Raw genomic sequence first — 21,035 nt, 5'->3', positions numbered from 1 at the left:
TCACTGTGTACTCACTGTATATACTGACAGCAGCTTCCTGTGTACTCACTGTATATACTGACAGCAGCTCCCTGTGTACTCACTATATATACTGACAGCAGTTCCCTGTGTACTCACTGTATATACTGACAGCAGCTCCCTGTGTACTCACTGTATATACCGACAGCAGCTCCTTGTGTACTCACTGTATATACTGACAGCAGCTCACTGTGTACTCACTGTATATACTGACAGCAGCTCCCTGTGTACTCACTGTATATACTGACAGACGTTCCCTGTACTCACTGTATATACTGACAGCAGCTCCCTGTGTGCCTCACAGAGCTTAAACCAGACTATCCTCCTGCAGGCTGTGCTGTCCTGCTCTGTGGTGAGTCTGTCCATAAGATGGCTGACATGGAAGAGCATGTAACCATGCCCCACCCCCAAGTGTCACCACTGAGCCTGTATATGCCTATTGTGGACACTTGGGGGTGGGGAATGGTTACATGCTCTTCCATGTCAGCCATCTTATGGACAGACTCACCACAGAGCAGGACAGCACAGCCTGCAGGAGGATAGTCTGGTTTAAGCTCTGTGAGGCACACAGGGAGCTGTTGTCAGTATATACAGTGAGTACACAAGGAGCTGCTGTCGGTATATACAGTGAGTACACAAGGAGCTGCTGTCGGTATATACAGTGAGTACACAGGGAACTGCTGTCAGTATATATAGTGAGTACACAGGGAGCTGCTGTCAGTATATACAGTGAGTACACAGTGAGCTGCTGTCAGAATATACAGTGAGTACACAGGAAGCTGCTGTCAGTATATACAGTGAGTACACAGTGAGCTGCTGTCAGTATATACAGTGAGTACACAGGAAGCTGCTGTCAGTATATACAGTGAGTACACAGGAAGCTGCTCTCTGTATATACAGCGAGTACAGTGAGCTGCTGTCAGTATATACAGTGAGTAAAGGGAGCTGCTGTCAGTATATACAGTGAGTACACAGGGAGCTGCTGTCAGTATATACAGTGAATACACAGGGAGATCCTGTCAGTATATACAGTGAATACACAGGGAGATCCTGTCAGTATATACAGTGAGTACAGGGAGCTGCTGTCAGTATATACAGTGAGTACAGGGAGCTGCTGTCAGTATATACAGTGAGTACACAGGGAGCTGCTGTCAGTATATACAGTGAGTACACAGGGAGCTGCTGTCAGTATATACAGTGAGTACACAGGGAGCTGCTGTCAGTATATACAGTGAGTACACAGGGAGCTGCTGTCAGTATATACAGTGAGTAAAGGGAGCTGCTGTCAGTATATACAGTGAGTAAAGGGAGCTGCTGTCAGTATATAGTGAGTACTGGGAGCTGCTGTCAGTATATACAGTGAGTACAGAGAGCTGCTGTCAGTATATACAGTGAATACACAGGGAGCTGCTGTCAGTGTATACAGTGAGTACAGGGAGCTGCTGTCAGTATATACAGTGAGTACAGGGAGCTGCTGTCAGTATATACAGTGAGTACACAGGGAGCTGCTGTCAGTATATACAGTGAGCTGCTGTCAGTATATACAGTGAGTACACAGGGAGCTGCTGTCAGTATATAGTGAGTACTGGGAGCTGCTGTCAGTATATACAGTGAGTACAGAGAGCTGCTGTCAGTATATACAGTGAATACACAGGGAGCTGCTGTCAGTATATACAGTGAGTACACAGGGAGCTCCTGTCAGTATACACAGTGAGTACAGGGAGCTGCTGTCAGTATATACAGTGAGTAGAGGGAGCTGCTGTCAGTATATACAGTGAGTACACAGGGAGCTGCTGTCAGTATATACAGTGAGCTGCTGTCAGTATATACAGTGAGTACACAGGGAGCTGCTGTCAGTATATACAGTGAGTACAGAGGGAGCTGCTGTCAGTATATACAGTGAGCTGCTGTCAGTATATACAGTGAGTACACAGGGAGCTGCTGTCAGTATATACAGTGAGTACACAGGGAGCTGCTGTCAGTATATACAGTGAGTACACAGGGAGCTGCTGTCAGTATATACAGTGAGCTGCTGTCAGTATATACAGTGAGTACACAGGGAGCTGCTGTCAGTATATACAGTGAGTACACAGGGAGCTGCTGTCAGTATATAACGTGAGTACACAGGGAGCTGCTGTCAGTATATACAGTGAGTACACAGGGAGCTGCTGTCAGTATATACAGTGAGTACACAGGGAGCTGCTGTCAGTATATACAGTGAGCTGCTGTCAGTATATACAGTGAGTACACAGGGAGCTGCTGTCAGTATATACAGTGAGTACACAGGGAGCTGCTGTCAGTATATACAGTGAGCTGCTGTCAGTATATACAGTGAGTACACAGGGAGCTGCTGTCAGTATATACAGTGAGTAAAGGGAGCTGCTGTCAGTATATACAGTGAGTACACAGGGAGCTGCTGTCAGTATATACAGTGAATACACAGGGAGATCCTGTCAGTATATACAGTGAATACACAGGGAGATCCTGTCAGTATATACAGTGAGTACAGGGAGCTGCTGTCAGTATATACAGTGAGTACAGGGAGCTGCTGTCAGTATATACAGTGAGTACACAGGGAGCTGCTGTCAGTATATACAGTGAGTACACAGGGAGCTGCTGTCAGTATATACAGTGAGTACACAGGGAGCTGCTGTCAGTATATACAGTGAGTACACAGGGAGCTGCTGTCAGTATATACAGTGAGTAAAGGGAGCTGCTGTCAGTATATACAGTGAGTAAAGGGAGCTGCTGTCAGTATATAGTGAGTACTGGGAGCTGCTGTCAGTATATACAGTGAGTACAGAGAGCTGCTGTCAGTATATACAGTGAATACACAGGGAGCTGCTGTCAGTGTATACAGTGAGTACAGGGAGCTGCTGTCAGTATATACAGTGAGTACAGGGAGCTGCTGTCAGTATATACAGTGAGTACACAGGGAGCTGCTGTCAGTATATACAGTGAGCTGCTGTCAGTATATACAGTGAGTACACAGGGAGCTGCTGTCAGTATATAGTGAGTACTGGGAGCTGCTGTCAGTATATACAGTGAGTACAGAGAGCTGCTGTCAGTATATACAGTGAATACACAGGGAGCTGCTGTCAGTATATACAGTGAGTACACAGGGAGCTCCTGTCAGTATACACAGTGAGTACAGGGAGCTGCTGTCAGTATATACAGTGAGTAGAGGGAGCTGCTGTCAGTATATACAGTGAGTACACAGGGAGCTGCTGTCAGTATATACAGTGAGCTGCTGTCAGTATATACAGTGAGTACACAGGGAGCTGCTGTCAGTATATACAGTGAGTACAGAGGGAGCTGCTGTCAGTATATACAGTGAGCTGCTGTCAGTATATACAGTGAGTACACAGGGAGCTGCTGTCAGTATATACAGTGAGTACACAGGGAGCTGCTGTCAGTATATACAGTGAGTACACAGGGAGCTGCTGTCAGTATATACAGTGAGCTGCTGTCAGTATATACAGTGAGTACACAGGGAGCTGCTGTCAGTATATACAGTGAGTACACAGGGAGCTGCTGTCAGTATATAACGTGAGTACACAGGGAGCTGCTGTCAGTATATACAGTGAGTACACAGGGAGCTGCTGTCAGTATATACAGTGAGTACACAGGGAGCTGCTGTCAGTATATACAGTGAGCTGCTGTCAGTATATACAGTGAGTACACAGGGAGCTGCTGTCAGTATATACAGTGAGTACAGAGGGAGCTGCTGTCAGTATATACAGTGAGCTGCTGTCAGTATATACAGTGAGTACACAGGGAGCTGCTGTCAGTATATACAGTGAGTACACAGGGAGCTGCTGTCAGTATATACAGTGAGTACACAGGGAGCTGCTGTCAGTATATACAGTGAGTACACTTGCTAATACTGTACATTGAACAATTTTACTATAAAGTGGCCGACCCCTTTAAAGACAGAGAACTATAAGTATTTGAAAAGAACAGGTGTCAGAAAGTTATAAAGGTTCATAGATGGCCTCTATTGTAAAAACTCCAGCCCTCCAGTCTTTATCAGCTGCCGTATGCCCCTGAGGTGGAGATGAGCGAACCTTCAGCACGCTGGGTCTGTCTGAACCCAACAACTCTGCATCTGACCACCGGTGACTGAAGAAGTTGGATGCAGCCCTTGCAGCCGGTGTTACTGTCTGAAGATCATCCCGGCGGATACTGCAGTACCGGTTGGATGATCTTCATTTCTGGTGATTTCGTGTACGCCCGCATCCCAATTCACCCATGAACTGACATATCTGTCAATGAATAGCGGACGCAGAAAACTGACTTTTTGTACGGTTGGATGGAATCCCGGCTGGAGCGTATACTATGTGTATATATATTTGTATTATGTGTATGCGCTCCGTCCGGGATTTCATTCATATAAATACAACGTATGTTTAACATAAATCACGGCCGTTGTTGCAAGAAGGGACATGATTTATGCTAAACATACGTTGTGTGAACATAGCCTATGGGTGTATCCATGTATCCAAGTTCACCAGACTGACCTGTCCACTCCTGTACCGCAGACCATTACACATGGAGGGTGTTGATTTACACTTTTTATTTTCGTGCCCTTGCACTCGTCCTGGTCCTTGTCCTCTCCTCTGCAATGACGCCGTCACCTTCAGCCCTGATAAACCCCGCAGACATCACCGCTGCCGACTCCTGACAGGATTTCACCTGATTGGATGAAAGAAACTAAAAATTCAGTGAGAAGCCAGAGCTGGTGACTGCCGGGGTCCTGCATGAAGGATGAGTCACTTGGAATCACAGCGACTGATTCAGAGCGGCACTGTGCCAAGAACTGGAACTATTCATTGTATATTGCAGATGCACTATTGCATGTCAAGTGGTGTGGAGGGAGGGGGGCTCACCGGGAAGACACTGTATACCACCCTGTTATATGTACATGGCACTGAAGCCGCTCTATACACCCCTGGTACATGTACACTGGAGCCGCTCTATACACCCCTGGTACATGTACACTGGAGCCGCTCTATACACCCCTGGTACATGTACACCGGAGCCGCTCTATACACCCCTGTTACATGTACACTGGAGCCGCTCTATACACCCCTGTTACATGTACACTGGAGCCGCTCTATACACCCCTGTTACATGTACACCGGAGCCTCTCTATACACCCCTGGTACATGTACAGGACACTGGGGCTGCTCTATACACCCCTGGTACATGTACACTGGAGCCGCTCTATACACCCCTGGTACATGTACACTGGAGCCGCTCTATACACCCCTGGTACATGTACACTGGAGCCGCTCTATACACCCCTGGCACATGTACACTGGAGCCGCTCTATACACCCCTGGTACATGTACACCGGAGCCGCTCTATACACCCCTGGTACATGTACACTGGAGCCGCTCTATACACCCCTGGCACATGTACACTGGAGCCGCTCTATACACCCCTGGTACATGTACACTGGAGCCACTCTATACACCCCTAGTACATGTACATGGCACTGAAGCCACTCTATACACCCCTGGTACATGTACACTGGAGCCGCTCTATACACCCCTGGCACATGTACACTGGAGCCGCTCTATACACCCCTGGCACATGTACACTGGAGCCGCTCTATACACCCCTGGTACATGTACACTGGAGCCGCTCTTTACACCCCTGGTACATGTACACTGGAGCCGCTCTATACACCCCTGGTACATGTACAGGACACCGGAGCCGCTCTATACACCCCTGGTACATGTACACTGGAGCCGCTCTATACACCCCTGGCACATGTACACTGGAGCCACTCTATACACCCCTGGCACATGTACACTGGAGCCGCTCTATACACCCCTGGTACATGTACAGGACACCGGAGCCGCTCTATACACCCCTGGTACATGTACACTGGAGCCGCTCTATACACCCCTGGTACATGTACACTGGAGTCGCTCTATACACCCCTAGTACATGTACACTGGAGCCGCTCTATACACCCCTGGTACATGTACAGGACACCGGAGCCGCTCTATACACCCCTGGTACATGTACACCGGAGCCGCTCTATACACCCCTGGTACATGTACACCGGAGCCGCTTTATACACCCCTGGTACATGTACACCGGAGCCGCTTTATACACTGCTCGATAAAAGGTGAAACTTATTGAGGTGAAACTCCATGAGTAAATAAATAAGTTTGAAGTGCAAATTTGGAGTGCTGTAGTACATGTACACTGGAGCCGCTCTATACACCCCTGGTACATGTACACTGGAGCCGCTCTATACACCCCTGGCACATGTACACTGGAGCCGCTCTATACACCCCTGGAACATGTACACTGGAGCCGCTCTATACACCCCTGGCACATGTACACTGGAGCCGCTCTATACACCTCTGGTACATGTACACTGGAGCCGCTCTATACACCCCTGGCACATGTACATGTACACTGGAGCCGCTCTATACACCCCTGGCACATGTACATGTACACCGGAGCCGCTCTATACACCCCTGGTACATGTACACCAGAGCCGCTCTATACACCCCTGGCACATGTACACCGGAGCCGCTCTATACACCCCTGGCACATGTACAACGGAGCCGCTCTATACACCCCTGGCACATGTACAACGGAGCCGCTCTATACACCCCTGGCACATGTACAACGGAGCCGCTCTATACACCCCTGGTACATGTACACCGGAGCCGCTCTATACACCCCTGGTACATGTACACCGGAGCCGCTCTATACACCCCTGGTACATGTACACCGGAGCCGCTCTATACACCCCTGGTACATGTACACCGGAGCCGCTCTATACACCCCTGGTACATGTACACCGGAGCCGCTCTATACACCCCTGGTACATGTACACCGGAGCCGCTCTATACACCCCTGGTACATGTACAACGGAGCCGCTCTATACACCCCTGGTACATGTACAACGGAGCCGCTCTATACACCCCTGGTACATGTACAACGGAGCCGCTCTATACACCCCTGGTACATGTACAACGGAGCCGCTCTATACACCCCTGGTACATGTACAACGGAGCCGCTCTATACACCCCTGGTACATGTACAACGGAGCCGCTCTATACACCCCTGGTACATGTACAACGGAGCCGCTCTATACACCCCTGGTACATGTACAACGGAGCCGCTCTATACACCCCTGGTACATGTACAACGGAGCCGCTCTATACACCCCTGGTACATGTACAACGGAGCCGCTCTATACACCCCTGGTACATGTACATGTACACCGGAGCCGCTCTATACACCCCTGGTACATGTACACTGGAGCCGCTCTATACACCCCTGGTACATGTACATCGGAGCCGCTCTATACACCCCTGGTACATGTACACCGGAGCCGCTCTATACACCCCTGGCACATGTACACCGGAGCCGCTCTATACACCCCTGGCACATGTACACCGGAGCCGCTCTATACACCCCTGGCACATGTACACCGGAGCCGCTCTATACACCCCTGGCACATGTACACCGGAGCCGCTCTATACACCCCTGGCACATGTACACCGGAGCCGCTCTATACACCCCTGGCACATGTACACCGGAGCCGCTCTATACACCCCTGGTACATGTACACCGGAGCCGCTCTATACACCCCTGGTACATGTACACTGGAGTCGCTCTATACACCCCTGGTACATGTACACTGGAGCCACTCTATACACCCCTGGCAGATGTACACTGGAGCCGCTCTATACACCCCTGGCACATGTACACCGGAGCCGCTCTATACACCCCTGGCACATGTACACCGGAGCCGTTCTATACACCCCTGGTACATGTACACCGGAGCCGCTCTATACACCCCTGGTACATGTACACCAGAGCCGCTCTATACACCCCTGGTACATGTACACCGGAGCCGCTCTATACACCCCTGGTACATGTACACCGGAGCCGCTCTATACACCCCTGGTACATGTAAACTGGAGCCGCTCTATACACCCCTGGCACATGTACACTGGAGCCGCTCTATACACCCCTGGTACATGTACAGGACACTGGAGCCACTCTATACACCCCTGGTACATGTACACTGGAGCCGCTCTATACACCCCTGGCACATGTACACTGGAGCCGCTCTATACACCCCTGGTACATGTACAGGACACTGGAGCCACTCTATACACCCCTGGTACATGTACAGGACACTGGAGCCACTCTATACACCCCTGGTACATGTATAGGTAAGAGATAAAAATAAAAACGCAGGGGTATATATTACCAGCGCTGCCAAAATTATCCAAAGGTAGCCGGATGTAGTAAGACAATAGGTTTATTCTTAAAAGCACAACTATGACGCGTTTCGGAGACTATTAGGTCTCCTTTCTCAAAAATAAAGTGCATAACAGTAAAGGTACAGGAATCGTTTTAAATGCACGAAAAAGGGCGCCAATCCCGCCCCTAATTAGCATTTCCCCCCCCCCCCCCTCTTTATGGACATAACAATGCAAACAATATATGCTAGTGAATAAACAGATGAATAAATAATGTTGGTTTGTTAAAAGAGGGAGCATGTTGTAGTGGTCAAGAGCTGAATTGATATATAAAAAAATTAAAATAATATATATGAAAAATATAAATAATATATAACATGTGATATAAAAATATATGACAGTATAAAAAATTGTATAAAAAATATGGTGTCAGTTATATATGTATATAAAAAAAAGGGGAATAAGTCAGAAATAAAAATAGATGATTAGTAGATGAGAGGAATACAGTGTGACTAGACTTGCATATATATATATATATAAATATATATATATATACATATATGTGTGTGTATGTATATATGTATGTATATACATTACACATGTGGAATGATTTTGTAGATGAATAAAATTAATTGTGTATGTTCTCGATGTATTCATTCAATCCTTGTGGGACCAACGTTTTTAGTTTATAAATCCAAAAATTTTCTCTTTTGCGCAAGCTTTGAAATCTTTGACCGCCTGTTGGAATCTGTTCTATAGGGAGAACGGTAAATGAAGAAAAATTACTATGGTTGCAGATAAGGGCATGCCTAGAGACACTGTGCAATTCGAAACCTTTTTCTACGTTGCAACGGTGATTGTTGATTCTGCAACGTAACGGCTGTGTGGTGTGGCCTATGTACTGGATGCCGCATGAACACTGTAGAAGGTAGATAATGAAGGAAGAGCTGCAGTTGAGATAGGATTTAATTTGGAACTCTTCACCCGTTATCGTTGATTTGAAAGAGCGAGTTTTGTTGAGAATATTAATACAACATTTACATCTGTTTTTACCACATTTGAAGCTTCCGAGGATTTTTGGTAGGGGGGGTGATATAGCTGGAATGGGTGACCGGTTTTAATTTACTGGGGGCTAAAATGTTCTTTAGAGCACGAGCCCTTCTGAAGGTTATCTGTGGTTTCTTGGGGATGATATCTTTGAGAAACGGGTCATGGCCAAGGATGTCCCAATGCTTGTTGAGGATGGATCTGATGGTCTTGTGGTCTGCTGTATACGTAGTGATGAAATTACAAGCGAAGTCAGGGTTCTCCTTCAACTTTTTATGATGGGTCTTGGGAAGTAGGTATTGCTCCTGACTGAATGATCCAGCTTTTTTGTATGAATTTTTTATAAGAGAAGCGGGGTAGCCTTTGGAAGTGAATCTTTTAGCTATTACACTGCTTTGGGATTTAAAGTCACTATTTTTTGTGCAGTTCCTACGGATCCGGCGGAATTGGCCGTAAGGAATGTTGGTCAACCATTTTTTATAGTGGGCACTGTCAAAGTGAAGGTAGCTGTTGCTGTCTACAGATTTAAAATATGTTTTGGTCATAATTTTACCTTCTTCATGAAAAACTATGATATCTAGAAATTCAGCATTGTTCTTATAGATGATGTAAGTAAACTCGAGCCCCCAGTGGTTCATATTGAGGTCTGTGATGAAATTTTTGAGCTGCTCCTCTGTATCATCCCATATGATGAAGATGTCATCGATATACCGACAGTATAGGGTGCAGTGTGAAAAGAGTGGGTGTCTATAGATCACCTCATCTTCAAAGTTACCAACGAAGAGATTAGCAAAGCTCGGTGCGAAAGTACTGCCCATCGCGGTACCCCGTTCTTGACGGTAAATTTTCCCATCAAAATGGAAGATGTTGTGTTTTAATATGAACGTTATGGCATCAAGGATGAATGTGGCCTGTTCGGGAGGCATAGTGTTGTCCTGAGTGATGAAGGTGGATACTGCTTTCATTCCTAGATCATGATCAATGACTGTATATAAGGATGAGATGTCCATGGTAAGGAATAAACAGTTTTCATTCCAACTGGCCTTAGTGATACGGTCAATGAAATGGGTGGAATCTCGTGTGTAAGATGGTAAATTGGTGACATGTTTTTGTAAAAAGGAGTCCACATATTTGGATAATTTGGATGTTAGGGAGTTAATACCTGATATAATTGGTCTACCTGGTGGATGAAGAGGGTCCTTATGAACTTTTGGGAGATAGTAAAAAAGAGATAGAGTAGGTTCAGAGATGGAGAGATAATCTGCTTCTCATTTAAGTAAAACTCCCTCTTGCAGTCCCTTCTGAATGAACGCATTGTATTTGGTAGTGTAAGAGGTGAGGGGGTTAGATGTTAGGGGGCTGTAAAATTCTGTGTCCGACAGTAGACGTAGGGATTCCTGAATATAGTCTTCTCTGTTTAACAGAACTATTCCCCCTCCTTTATCTGCATTTTTGATAATGATGTAGGTATCCTGTGCTAGGTTTTTAACCCCTTAGGGACCAAGCCTGTTTGGGCCTTAATGACCAGGCTCATTTTTCAAAATCTGACCTGTCTCACTTTATGCGCTTATAGCTCAGTGATGCTTTAACATATGCTAGCGATTCTGAGATTGTTTTTTCGTAACATATGGTACTTTATGTTAGTGGCAAAATTTGGTCACTGTCTTGTGTGTTTTTTGTGAAAAACATCAAAATATAATGAAAAATTTGAAAATTTTTGCACTTTACGAACTTTGAAATTCTTTGCTTCTAAAAAAAAAAGGCACATGACAAAAATTAGTTAGTAAGTCACATTATCAATATGTCCTCTTTATTCTGGCTTCATTTCGTAAACATATTTCACTTTTTTAGGGTGTTACGGGGCTTAGAAATGTATCAGCAAATTATCAAATTTTCATGAAATTTCCAAAACTGATTTCTTTAGGGACCAGTTCTTTTTTTAAGTTGATTTAGGAGGCTTGTATACTGGAAACCCCCATAAGTGACCCCATTTTGGAAACTAGACACCTTAAAGAATTAATCTAGGGGTATAATGAGCATTTTAACCCTACAGGGGCTGGAGGAAAGTATTCACAATTAGGCCGGAAAAAAATGGAAAATAGAAATTTTCCAATAATATATTTGTTAAGATTAAAGTATCTCATTTTCATAATAAACATGAGAGAAAATGCACCCCAAATTTTGTAATGCAGGTTCTCCTGAGTAGAACGGTACCCCATATGTGGGCGTAAACCACTGTATGGGCACACAGCAGGCCTCAGAAGGAAGGGAGCACCTATTAGCATTTCCAGTTCAGATTTTGCTGAAGAAATTTCTGAGCGCCAGGTGCGTTTGCAGAGCCCCTGTAGTGTCAGCAGAATAGAACCCCCCCAAAAGTCACCCCATTTTGGAAAGTACACCCATCAAAGAATACATCTTGGGGTGTGGTGACCATTTTGACCCCACAGGTATTAGAGGAAAGTATTCAAAAGAAGACAGTAAAAATGAAAAAATAGAATTTTTCCAATAATATGTTTGTTTAGTTTGAAATTTCTCAATTTAACGAGGAACAGGGGAGAAAACTCACCCCAATATATGTAAGGCAGGTACTCCTGAGTAGAACGATACCCCATATGTGGGCATAAACCACTGTGTGGGCACACAGCGGGGCTCAGAAGGGAAGGAGCGCCAATTAGCATTTCCAGTTCAGATTTTGCTGAAGAAATTTCTGAGCGCCAGGTGCGTTTGCAGAGCCCCTGTAGTGTCAGCAGAATAGAACCCCCCCAAAAGTCACCCCATTTTGGAAAGTACACCCATCAAAGAATACATCTTGGGGTGTGGTGACCATTTTGACCCCACAGGTATTAGAGGAAAGTATTCAAAAGAAGACAGTAAAAATGAAAAAATAGAATTTTTCCAATAACATGTTTGTTTAGTTTGAAATTTCTCAATTTCACGAGAAACAGGGGAGAAAACTCACCCCAATATATGTAAGGCAGGTACTCCTGAGTAGAACAGTACCCCATATGTGGGCATAAACCACTGTGTGGGCACACAGCAGGGCTCAGTAGGGAGGGAGCGCCAAGCATTTTCAGTGCATGATTTTCCTGAAGAAGTTTCTGAGCGCCCGGTGCGTTTGCAGTGCCCCTGTAATGTCTACAGAATAGAACCCCCCCCCCCCCCAAAATCACCCCATTTTGGAAAGTACACCCCTCAAGGAATTTATCTTGGGGTGTGGTGACCATTTTGACCCCACAGGTATTGGAGGAAAGTATTCAAAACTAGACCGTAAAAATGAAAAAAATTGAATTTTTTCAATAACATGTTTGTTTAGTTTGAAATTTCTCAATTTCACTAGGAACAAGGGAGAAAAAGCACCCCAAAACTTGTAACGGAGGTTCTCCTGAGTACAATGGTACCCCATATGTGGGCATAAACCACTGTATGGGCACACAGCAGGGCTCAGAAGAGAAGGAGTGTCATTTTAGTTACAGGCAATATGTGGGTGTTTACTGGTTATCTGGGGTGGTAATAGACAATCTCAGGGTGTTTACTGGCTATCTGAGGTGGCAGCAGGCAATCTGGTGGGGTTATGGGCAATCTGGGGTGGTTACGAGCAGTCTGTGCCAATCTGGGGTGGTTACGGTCAATCTGGGGTGGTTACGGTCAATCTGGGGTGGTTACGGTCAATCTGGGGTGGTCACAGGCAATCTGGGGTGGTCACAGGCAATCTGGGGTGGTTACGGGCAATCTGGGGTGGTTACTGGCTGTATGGGGTGGTTATGGGCAATCTTGGGGTGTTTACTGGCTATCTAGGGGTGGTTACTGGCTATCTGGGGAGGTGACGGGCAATCTGGTGGTGTTCACTGACTATCTGGGGATGCAACTGGCAATCTGGGGTGGTGACAGAAAATCTGGGGTGGTGACGGGAAATCTGGGGTGGTTGCGAGCAATCTGTGGTGGTTACAGGCAATTTGGGGTAGTTACAGGCAGTCTGTGGCAATCTGGGGTGGTTACGGGCTGTCTGGAATGGTTATGGGCTATGGGGGGGGATACGGGCAATCTGGGGAGATTACGGGCAATCTGTGGAGATTACGGGCATTCTGGGGTGGTGACAGGCAATCTGGGGTGGTTATGGGCTGTCTGGGATGGTTATGGGCTGTCTGGGATGGTTATGGGCTGTCTGGGATGGTTATGGGCTGTCTGGGATGGTTATGGGCTGTCTGGGGTGGATACGGGCAATCTGGGGTGGATACGGACAATCTGGGGAGGTTACAGGCAATCTAGGGTGGTTACAGGCAATCTGGGGTGGTTACGGGCAATCTGGGGTGGTTACGGGCAATCTGGGGTGGTTACGGGTAATCTGGGGTGGTTACGGGTAATCTGGGGTGGTTACGGGTAATCTGGGGTGGTGACGGGTAATCTGGGGTGGTTACAGGTAATCTGGGGTGGTTACAAGTAATCCAGGGTGGTTACGGGTAATCCAGGGCACTTGACTTTGGTGACAGGCGTAAAAAAGTGCCGGCACCATTTGGAACAAGCGATCAGTGGTATATAGTATATACCGCTGATCACTTGTACTAGGACCACACCGGGTGGTCACCGATCATTGCCCCATGCTCTCCGCCACCTCCTGTGGTGGAAAGAATGAAGCTTTGATCATTTTTAGGAATCCATCACTGTGAACAGAGTCTGTTCACAGTGATGGCGGCGGCCATCTTGGATCAGATGGCCGCCCAGGGAGGGGAGGGTCAGTGGCCAGGTCACTAGGGTTAATTCTGGGGATGGGGGGACATGTTTTCATCTCCTCTCACTGTGGATTCACGGTGAGAAGAGATGAAAGCGTTCAGCTGCGCTGGCAATGCCCGTTACCGGTAGCCGCCTTTATACTGATAATAACGGCGATCACCGGTGAGGGGACTGGCCGGGACTGACCCCACACTCTCCCCCAACCCCTCAGCTACCTCCGATAGCTGAGCGGAGGAGGCTGCGGGCATTACCGGCGCCGCTGCACTATTCTGCACCATCGCCATAAAGAGCTGATGGCAGAAGAATAGAGCCCATTAGTGATCGCCGTAAAAATCCGTATCGGCGGTCACTAATAACATAACACATGTATTCTCTGGGTCGCTACGGTTACGGCGATACCACATTTGTATAGTTTTTTTTAAACTATTACCGCTTTGGCGCAATAGAAACTATCTTCCTAGCCAAAACCCACAAAAACTGTCCCTGCATTGCAAGATCCATAGCGTTCTCATCTTTTGCGCGACAGAGCTGGTTTTGGGCTTATTTTTTGCGGGAAGATCTGTAGTTTCTATTGATACCAAGTTTTATATGTATATGACTTTTTGATCTCTTTTATGACGTATTTTCTAAAGTGGATTGATAAAATACAGCTATTCTAGTACTGTTTTTTTTATTTTTTATTTACAGCGTGTGTCGTGCGATATAATTATTGATATAGTTTTATAGATTGGGTTGTTACGGACGTAACGATACCAAATATGTATAGGATTTGTGTTTTTGATCACTTTTATGTAATGTTTTATAGTGTATGGGGAATGTAATGCATCTTTATTATTGGGGGGGCTGGGGGGGGGGCTGTGTTGTGTTTGGTGCACACTTTTTTTCACTTTTTTTTACTTTTACACTAGTGTACATTACTGTACACTAGTGTAAAATACTTTGATCACTGATACAATACATTGCAGTACCTGATGTACTGCAATGTATTGTATCATGCCTCATGCTGACAAGGAATAGCCACAGCCACCCCTGTTAGCATGAGGCATCTCCATGGTGACCCCGGGGACCTTCATTAGGACCCCAGGATCACCATGGAGACATCGGAGGACCGGACGGCGCCGCGGGACATCGCGATCATGTAAGTGAACCACGGCGCCGTCCGGGATCCACCGGGACCCGTTAGATGCCGCTGTCATGGTTTGACAGCGGCATTTAACGGGTTAAACTGCCCGGAGCGGAGAATCCTCCGCTCCGGGCAGTTACAGGAGGGTGTCAGCGGTCACACTGACCGCTGATCCCCCGTCCTGCAGCCGCCACCGGGCGGTAATTTATTCCGATGCGCCCGCCGTTAAAAGGCGTACGCATCGGAATAAAGCCCATTAGTGGCCGCCGTGAAAAGGCAGCATGGCGGTCACTAAGGGGTTAATAGCTAATCTCTCTGTTTTGGCGAGGTTGTTAGCGTATCTGGTAGGTCTAGAAGAGAGGACTTCGAAGTCATTTAGAACCATGGTAGAAAATGTTTCAAGGAAATTACCCCTACTGTGGGTGGGGTAAAAGATGGATATTGGTTTAAGACCACTATCTAGTGGGGGAGGGTGGAGTGAAGATTCTATGGTTTTGTCTGGAATGGGAGGACCATTCAGATTTTTTAAATTAAAATGTCTTTTTAGGGTCAACTTTCTGATATAGGCATTCAGATCTAAAAACAGTTGAAAGTCATTGCTCCTTGTGGTGGGACAGAAATTGAGTCCTTTTTCTAAGACATTGATTTCAGTTGGATTGAGGGTGTATCTGGATAAGTTGAAGATTTTGATATTGTCAGTGGAGGAGGGATGATGGAAGTCTATAGTGGTTGGCTTCTTTTGTTTTTTCTTTCTAGCCTTCTTGTGGTTGGAGATACCTCCTCTGGATCCTCTCTTTCTTTTCTTTTTCCACCTATTGTTGGGGCAATGTGTACTACCTCCTGAATTTGTTGCAGAGGTGCAACTGGTAGTGGAGCTAACGGAGGTGTGAGGTTGACTTGAGTGGGAAGGCCTAAAAAAGACGTATGATCAGGAGATGTGGTGGTGTTAATGTCCGGATCAGTAGATTCGGGAGCAAGAGTAATGATAGTGGAAACTAATGGAGTACCCCTGGTACATGTACAGGACACTGGAGCCACTCTATACACCCCTGGCACATGTACACTGGAGCCGCTCTATACACCCCTGGCACATGTACACTGGAGCCGCTCTATACACCCCTGGTACATGTACACTGGAGCCGCTCTATACACCCCTGGTACATGTACACTGGAGCCGCTCTATACACCCCTGGTACATGTACACTAGAGCCGCTCTATACACCCCTGGTACATGTACAGGACACCGGAGCCGCTCTATACACCCCTGGTACATGTACACTGGAGCCGCTCTATACACCCCTGGTACATGTACACCGGAGCCGCTCTATACACCCCTGGTACATGTACACCGGAGCCGCTCTATACATTGCTCGATAAAAGGTGAAACTTATTGAGGTGAAAGTCCATGAGTAAATAAATAAGTTTGAAGTGCAAATTTGGAGTGCTGTAGTTCTTTTTTGTATCATGTATCGTGTACACCTTGGCATCAGGTGATACTGCTGTCACACTCATCTAATTTTTTCTTTTTCTATTTGAGTGCCATTTTTTTGGGGCATGTATACTGTGTATATATATGAAGGACATGTATGCAGCACACCAATGAGCACAGCTCCTTGAACTTATCATTGCAGTCACAATATAGAAGCAAGAGAGACACTGAAATATAAACAATTTATGATAAACAAGACGAGCCCGGTTCCAGCGGCGGGTCCCGCATCGCGGCGCTCCGGTTGCTTCTGACACGAGACGTGACGTCTTAGGTCCACTCAGCCACTCAGTTAAGGAGGCGGGATCCGTTTCAAGTCTGCTCAGATCTCGCCTCTGTCACTGAGTGGCTGAGCGGACCTGAGACATATCGTCTCTGGCCCGCGTCAGACACCCGGAGGTGGCCGGGAACCGGGTATCTGAGCGACGCGATGCGGGACCCGCCGCTGGAACCGGGGAGGTGATTTGACGTCTTTTCCCTCGGCCACCTCTCCCCAGTCCCAGCAAAAAAGATGTGATTGAAAACAGTTAAGGTATAATAAAGTGTACATATAAGTGTTCCATAAATCGTGCATATAAAACACACATAGTAAGAGGAAATAAATTCCATAAATGGTGATGCTATTAGTGTAATAGTGATTAATACAAACAAATTATATAATTACTCATAAATAGACCATCTGAACACCTGATGAGAAACGCTCACCAACCAATGGACTGCAAGAAACACAAATGGATGTTTACAGCTCACAATGCTGCACGCCACTGTGGAACGCAAATCCTGGAAGTACGCAACAGCGGGCGTGTCAGTAGGGTTTGCGCATGTGCGAGGTCGGCCTGCACCTCACGCGAGAACATGTAACAGCCATAATGATGATTAATAAAGTCGCCACTTAGTAAACAAAGTAAATGAATGAATAAATAAACAAATAAATGTTTAAAGGACAACTCCCGCGGGACCCCAAAAAAAAAAAAAAACACAGACACACACAGACACCATACTCACCATCTCTCCGGTGACGATCGCCACTCGATTCGCCCGCCGTCCGCCTCTCCGTCGCCGCCGTCCGCCATCCAGCGATGTCTCCAACTTCCGGGTCCAGGGGATGGAAAAGGCTGCCAGTGCGCTTGCGCACCGGCAGCCTTTTCATTGGCTGGAGCGCATCACATGGCTTCCAGCAAGCTCAGCCAATCAGGGCTGAGCAAGCTGGAAGCCATGTGATGCGCTCCAGCCAATGAAAAGGCTGCTGGTGCGCATGTGCACCAGCAGCCTTTTCATCCCCATTCACTTTGCATGAAGACGCCGAGGAGGAAGAAGACCCGGACCGCCCCTCGGCTCTGACGTCGTCGTCACCAGATGCCGCCCCGGAGAAGAGGACCGTGACGATCGTAATAGGTAATGTATACATTCCTTAACTTCCGGGGTGGGGGGTCGGGGGTCCGAAAGTGGGGGAAGGGGGCCAGGCCGGGTATTTAACCACATTACAAAGTTATATAACTTTGTAATGTGTGTTAAATGAGCAAAAAAAATTTTTTGTGGGAGTTGTCCTTTAAACATGAAAAGAAATTAGCAAAGGAGGAAGTTATGAAAAAATAAATAAATATATGTATACGGTCAGTAGAGACGGAACGGAGCACCAGCATAAAAGGCACTCATACCGCACTGTGTATTTCACACCTCGGAAGAATAGTCCCTTAGGGCCCTATTCCACCGGACAATTATCGCTCGCATAATCGTTAACGATTAACAATCTCAAACGACCGGTATTGTGAAAGACCTGAAAATGTTCACTCATTTCCATGGAACGATAATCGTTACTTATGATCGTATTTGCGATCGTTTTTTCTTCGCTATTTCTTTGCTATTGCGTTCGTATCTACTGTGAACGACCAAACGACGTCTTATTCAATGTGAACAATTTGCGAACGTTTTGCGAACGAGCAACGATAAAAATAGGTCCAGGTCCTATAAAGTGATCAACGATTTCTCGTTCGTTACCTGCATTTCAACTAAATGATTATCGTTTAGATTTGAACGATTTAACGATAATCTGAACGATAATCGTCTGGTGGAATAGGGCCCTTAGGCAAAAATAATAATAATAAAAAATAAAATGAATAAATGAAAAACATAAAAAAATGGGAAAAAAATAAATAAATTAATTAAAAAGTAAATATGAAAACAGAAAAAATGGCTTGATAGATGGATAGGTGTGATGGCGTATATCCACAGCCTATTGGTAAATTGTGAATGGATGGCAATAGAAAAATCTGTCCAAAGGAAATTTCAGTGAGCAGAAAGCATCAGGCTTCACTGAAAAGGCTTAAGTAGAAAATATCAAATGCTGGTCAGAAGACCGTGTGCCTAACTACATAAAGGTCATGTGCAATATCTCGGTAAAATCTTGAAGTCGACATTCAGTCCATTAGGTTTAAGGGAATTGAGTCTATGGATCCATGTTAGCTCCCTCCTTTTAGCATAGCTAGAGGGTCTCCACCGCCTGTAGGGGAAGCTATGTGATCTATCCGCATGCATCTGAGATCTCGCTCAGAGTGTTTAGCATCTACAAAGTGCTTAGGGACGGGAAGGGCTTGGCGACATTTGCCAATTGTGTAGCGATGTTGTGTTAGACGTGTTTTCGCGCCATAGATCGTCTCTCCCACATATAACAAGTTACACAGGCACCATGAGAGATAGACAACCAATTTGAGTTACAAATAAGAAAAAATCTGATATGGTAAGTTACACCTGTGATGGGATGGCAAAACGTGCCACCTTTTGGAATATGGCGACAATTGACACACTTTAAGCAAGTATACAGTGTATATGAAGGACGTGTATACAGTGGAGATATATATATATATGACATGTATACAGTGTGGATATATGAAGGACATGTATACAGTGTAGATATATGAAGGACGTGTATACAGTGGAGATATATATATATATATATATATATATATATAGACATGTATACAGTGTGGATATATGAAGGACATGTATACAGTGTAGATATATGAAGGACGTGTATACAGTGGAGATATATTTATATATATAGACATGTATACAGTGTGGATATATGAAGGACATGTATACAGTGTAGATATATGAAGGACGTGTATACAGTGGAGATATATATAGACATGTATACAATATAGACAAGTATACAGTGGAGATATATATAGACATGTATACAGTGTGGATATATAAAGGACATGTAGACAGCGTAGATATATGAAGGACGTGTATACAGTGAAGATATATATAGACATATATGTCTGTGTGTGTGTAGATATTGGCAAGTACAGTGTGTGTGTGTGTGTGTGTGTGTGTGTATATAGATACACATAGGCATGTACATAGGCATGTACAGTATACATATATAAACATAGGCATGTACAGTATACATATATACACATAAGCATGTACAGTATACATATAGGCATGTACAGTATACATATATACACATAAGCATGTACAGTATACATATATACACATAAGCATGTACAGTATACATATATACACATAAGCATGTACAGTATACATATAGGCATGTACAGTATACATATATACACATAAGCATGAACAGTATACATATAGGCATGTACAGTATACATATATACACATAGGCATGTAGAGTATACATATATACACATAAGCATGTACAGTATACATATAGGCATGTACAGTATACATATATACACATAAGCATGTACAGTATACATATAGGCATGTACAGTATACATATATACATATAGGCATGTACAGTATACATATATACATACAGTTAGGTTCCTTCATTCCTTCCCGAACCGATGTTTCCCGCTCAAACAAAACGTTTCCTCACAGGAATCCTGTCAGAGTGAGAAGCTGCTGCTATTGGTCAGTTTCACTGGCACACGTCCGAACAGCATGGGAGGGACTTTCATCTCATTGGTCCTTATGGTGCAGCTCTGTGACTGACAGCTCATTAGCCAATTATAGTTCTGACCCCTTCAAATGAGGAGATCTGATTGGCCGAGAAAGCTTTCCTCACTAACAGCAAGCCCCCCCAACTAAGCTTCTGAGGGAGAGCGACGGTGTTGCAGCATAGGGCACCGCAGCACTCAGCTTGTGAGGGGGAGAGACAGTATACAGCACTCAGCTTGTGAGGGGGAGAGACAGTATACAGCACTCAGCTTGTGAGGGGGAGAGAGACAGTATACAGCACTCAGCTTGTGAGGGGGAGAGAGACAGTATACAACACTCAGCTTGTGAGGGGGAGAGAGACAGTATACAGCACTCAGCTTCTGAGGGGGAGAGAGACAGTATACAGCACTCAGCTTGTGAGGGGGAGAGAGACAGTATACAGCACTCAGCTTCTGAGGGGGAGAGAGACAGTATA

General features: G+C 45.7%; 1 protein-coding gene across 3 annotated transcripts in view; it reads right to left on the bottom strand.

The window, feature by feature from the left end:
- The window catches only part of DIPK1B (divergent protein kinase domain 1B), a 130,002-nt gene extending 109,477 nt beyond the window's left edge, over positions 1-20,525 (bottom strand). Inside the window, exons 1-2 of one of the 3 annotated variants that reach the window (XM_069985624.1) lie at positions 20,437-20,506; positions 4,539-4,731 (exon numbers count right to left, since the gene is read on the bottom strand). In XM_069985624.1, coding sequence (XP_069841725.1) covers positions 4,539-4,571 — 33 coding nt within the window. In that variant the 5' untranslated portion in view covers positions 4,572-4,731; positions 20,437-20,506. Of the gene's footprint in view, positions 1-4,538; positions 4,732-20,436 lie in introns of all 3 variants that reach the window. The other 2 variants (XM_069985623.1, XM_069985626.1) reach the window with 2 other exon arrangements.
- Positions 20,526-21,035: the final 510 nt, after the last annotated feature.

The sequence above is a fragment of the Dendropsophus ebraccatus genome, chromosome 10, assembly GCF_027789765.1.
Source record: "Dendropsophus ebraccatus isolate aDenEbr1 chromosome 10, aDenEbr1.pat, whole genome shotgun sequence".
NCBI classification, from domain to species: Eukaryota; Metazoa; Chordata; class Amphibia; order Anura; family Hylidae; genus Dendropsophus; species Dendropsophus ebraccatus.
This window is presented reverse-complemented; position numbering and strand designations above follow the sequence as displayed.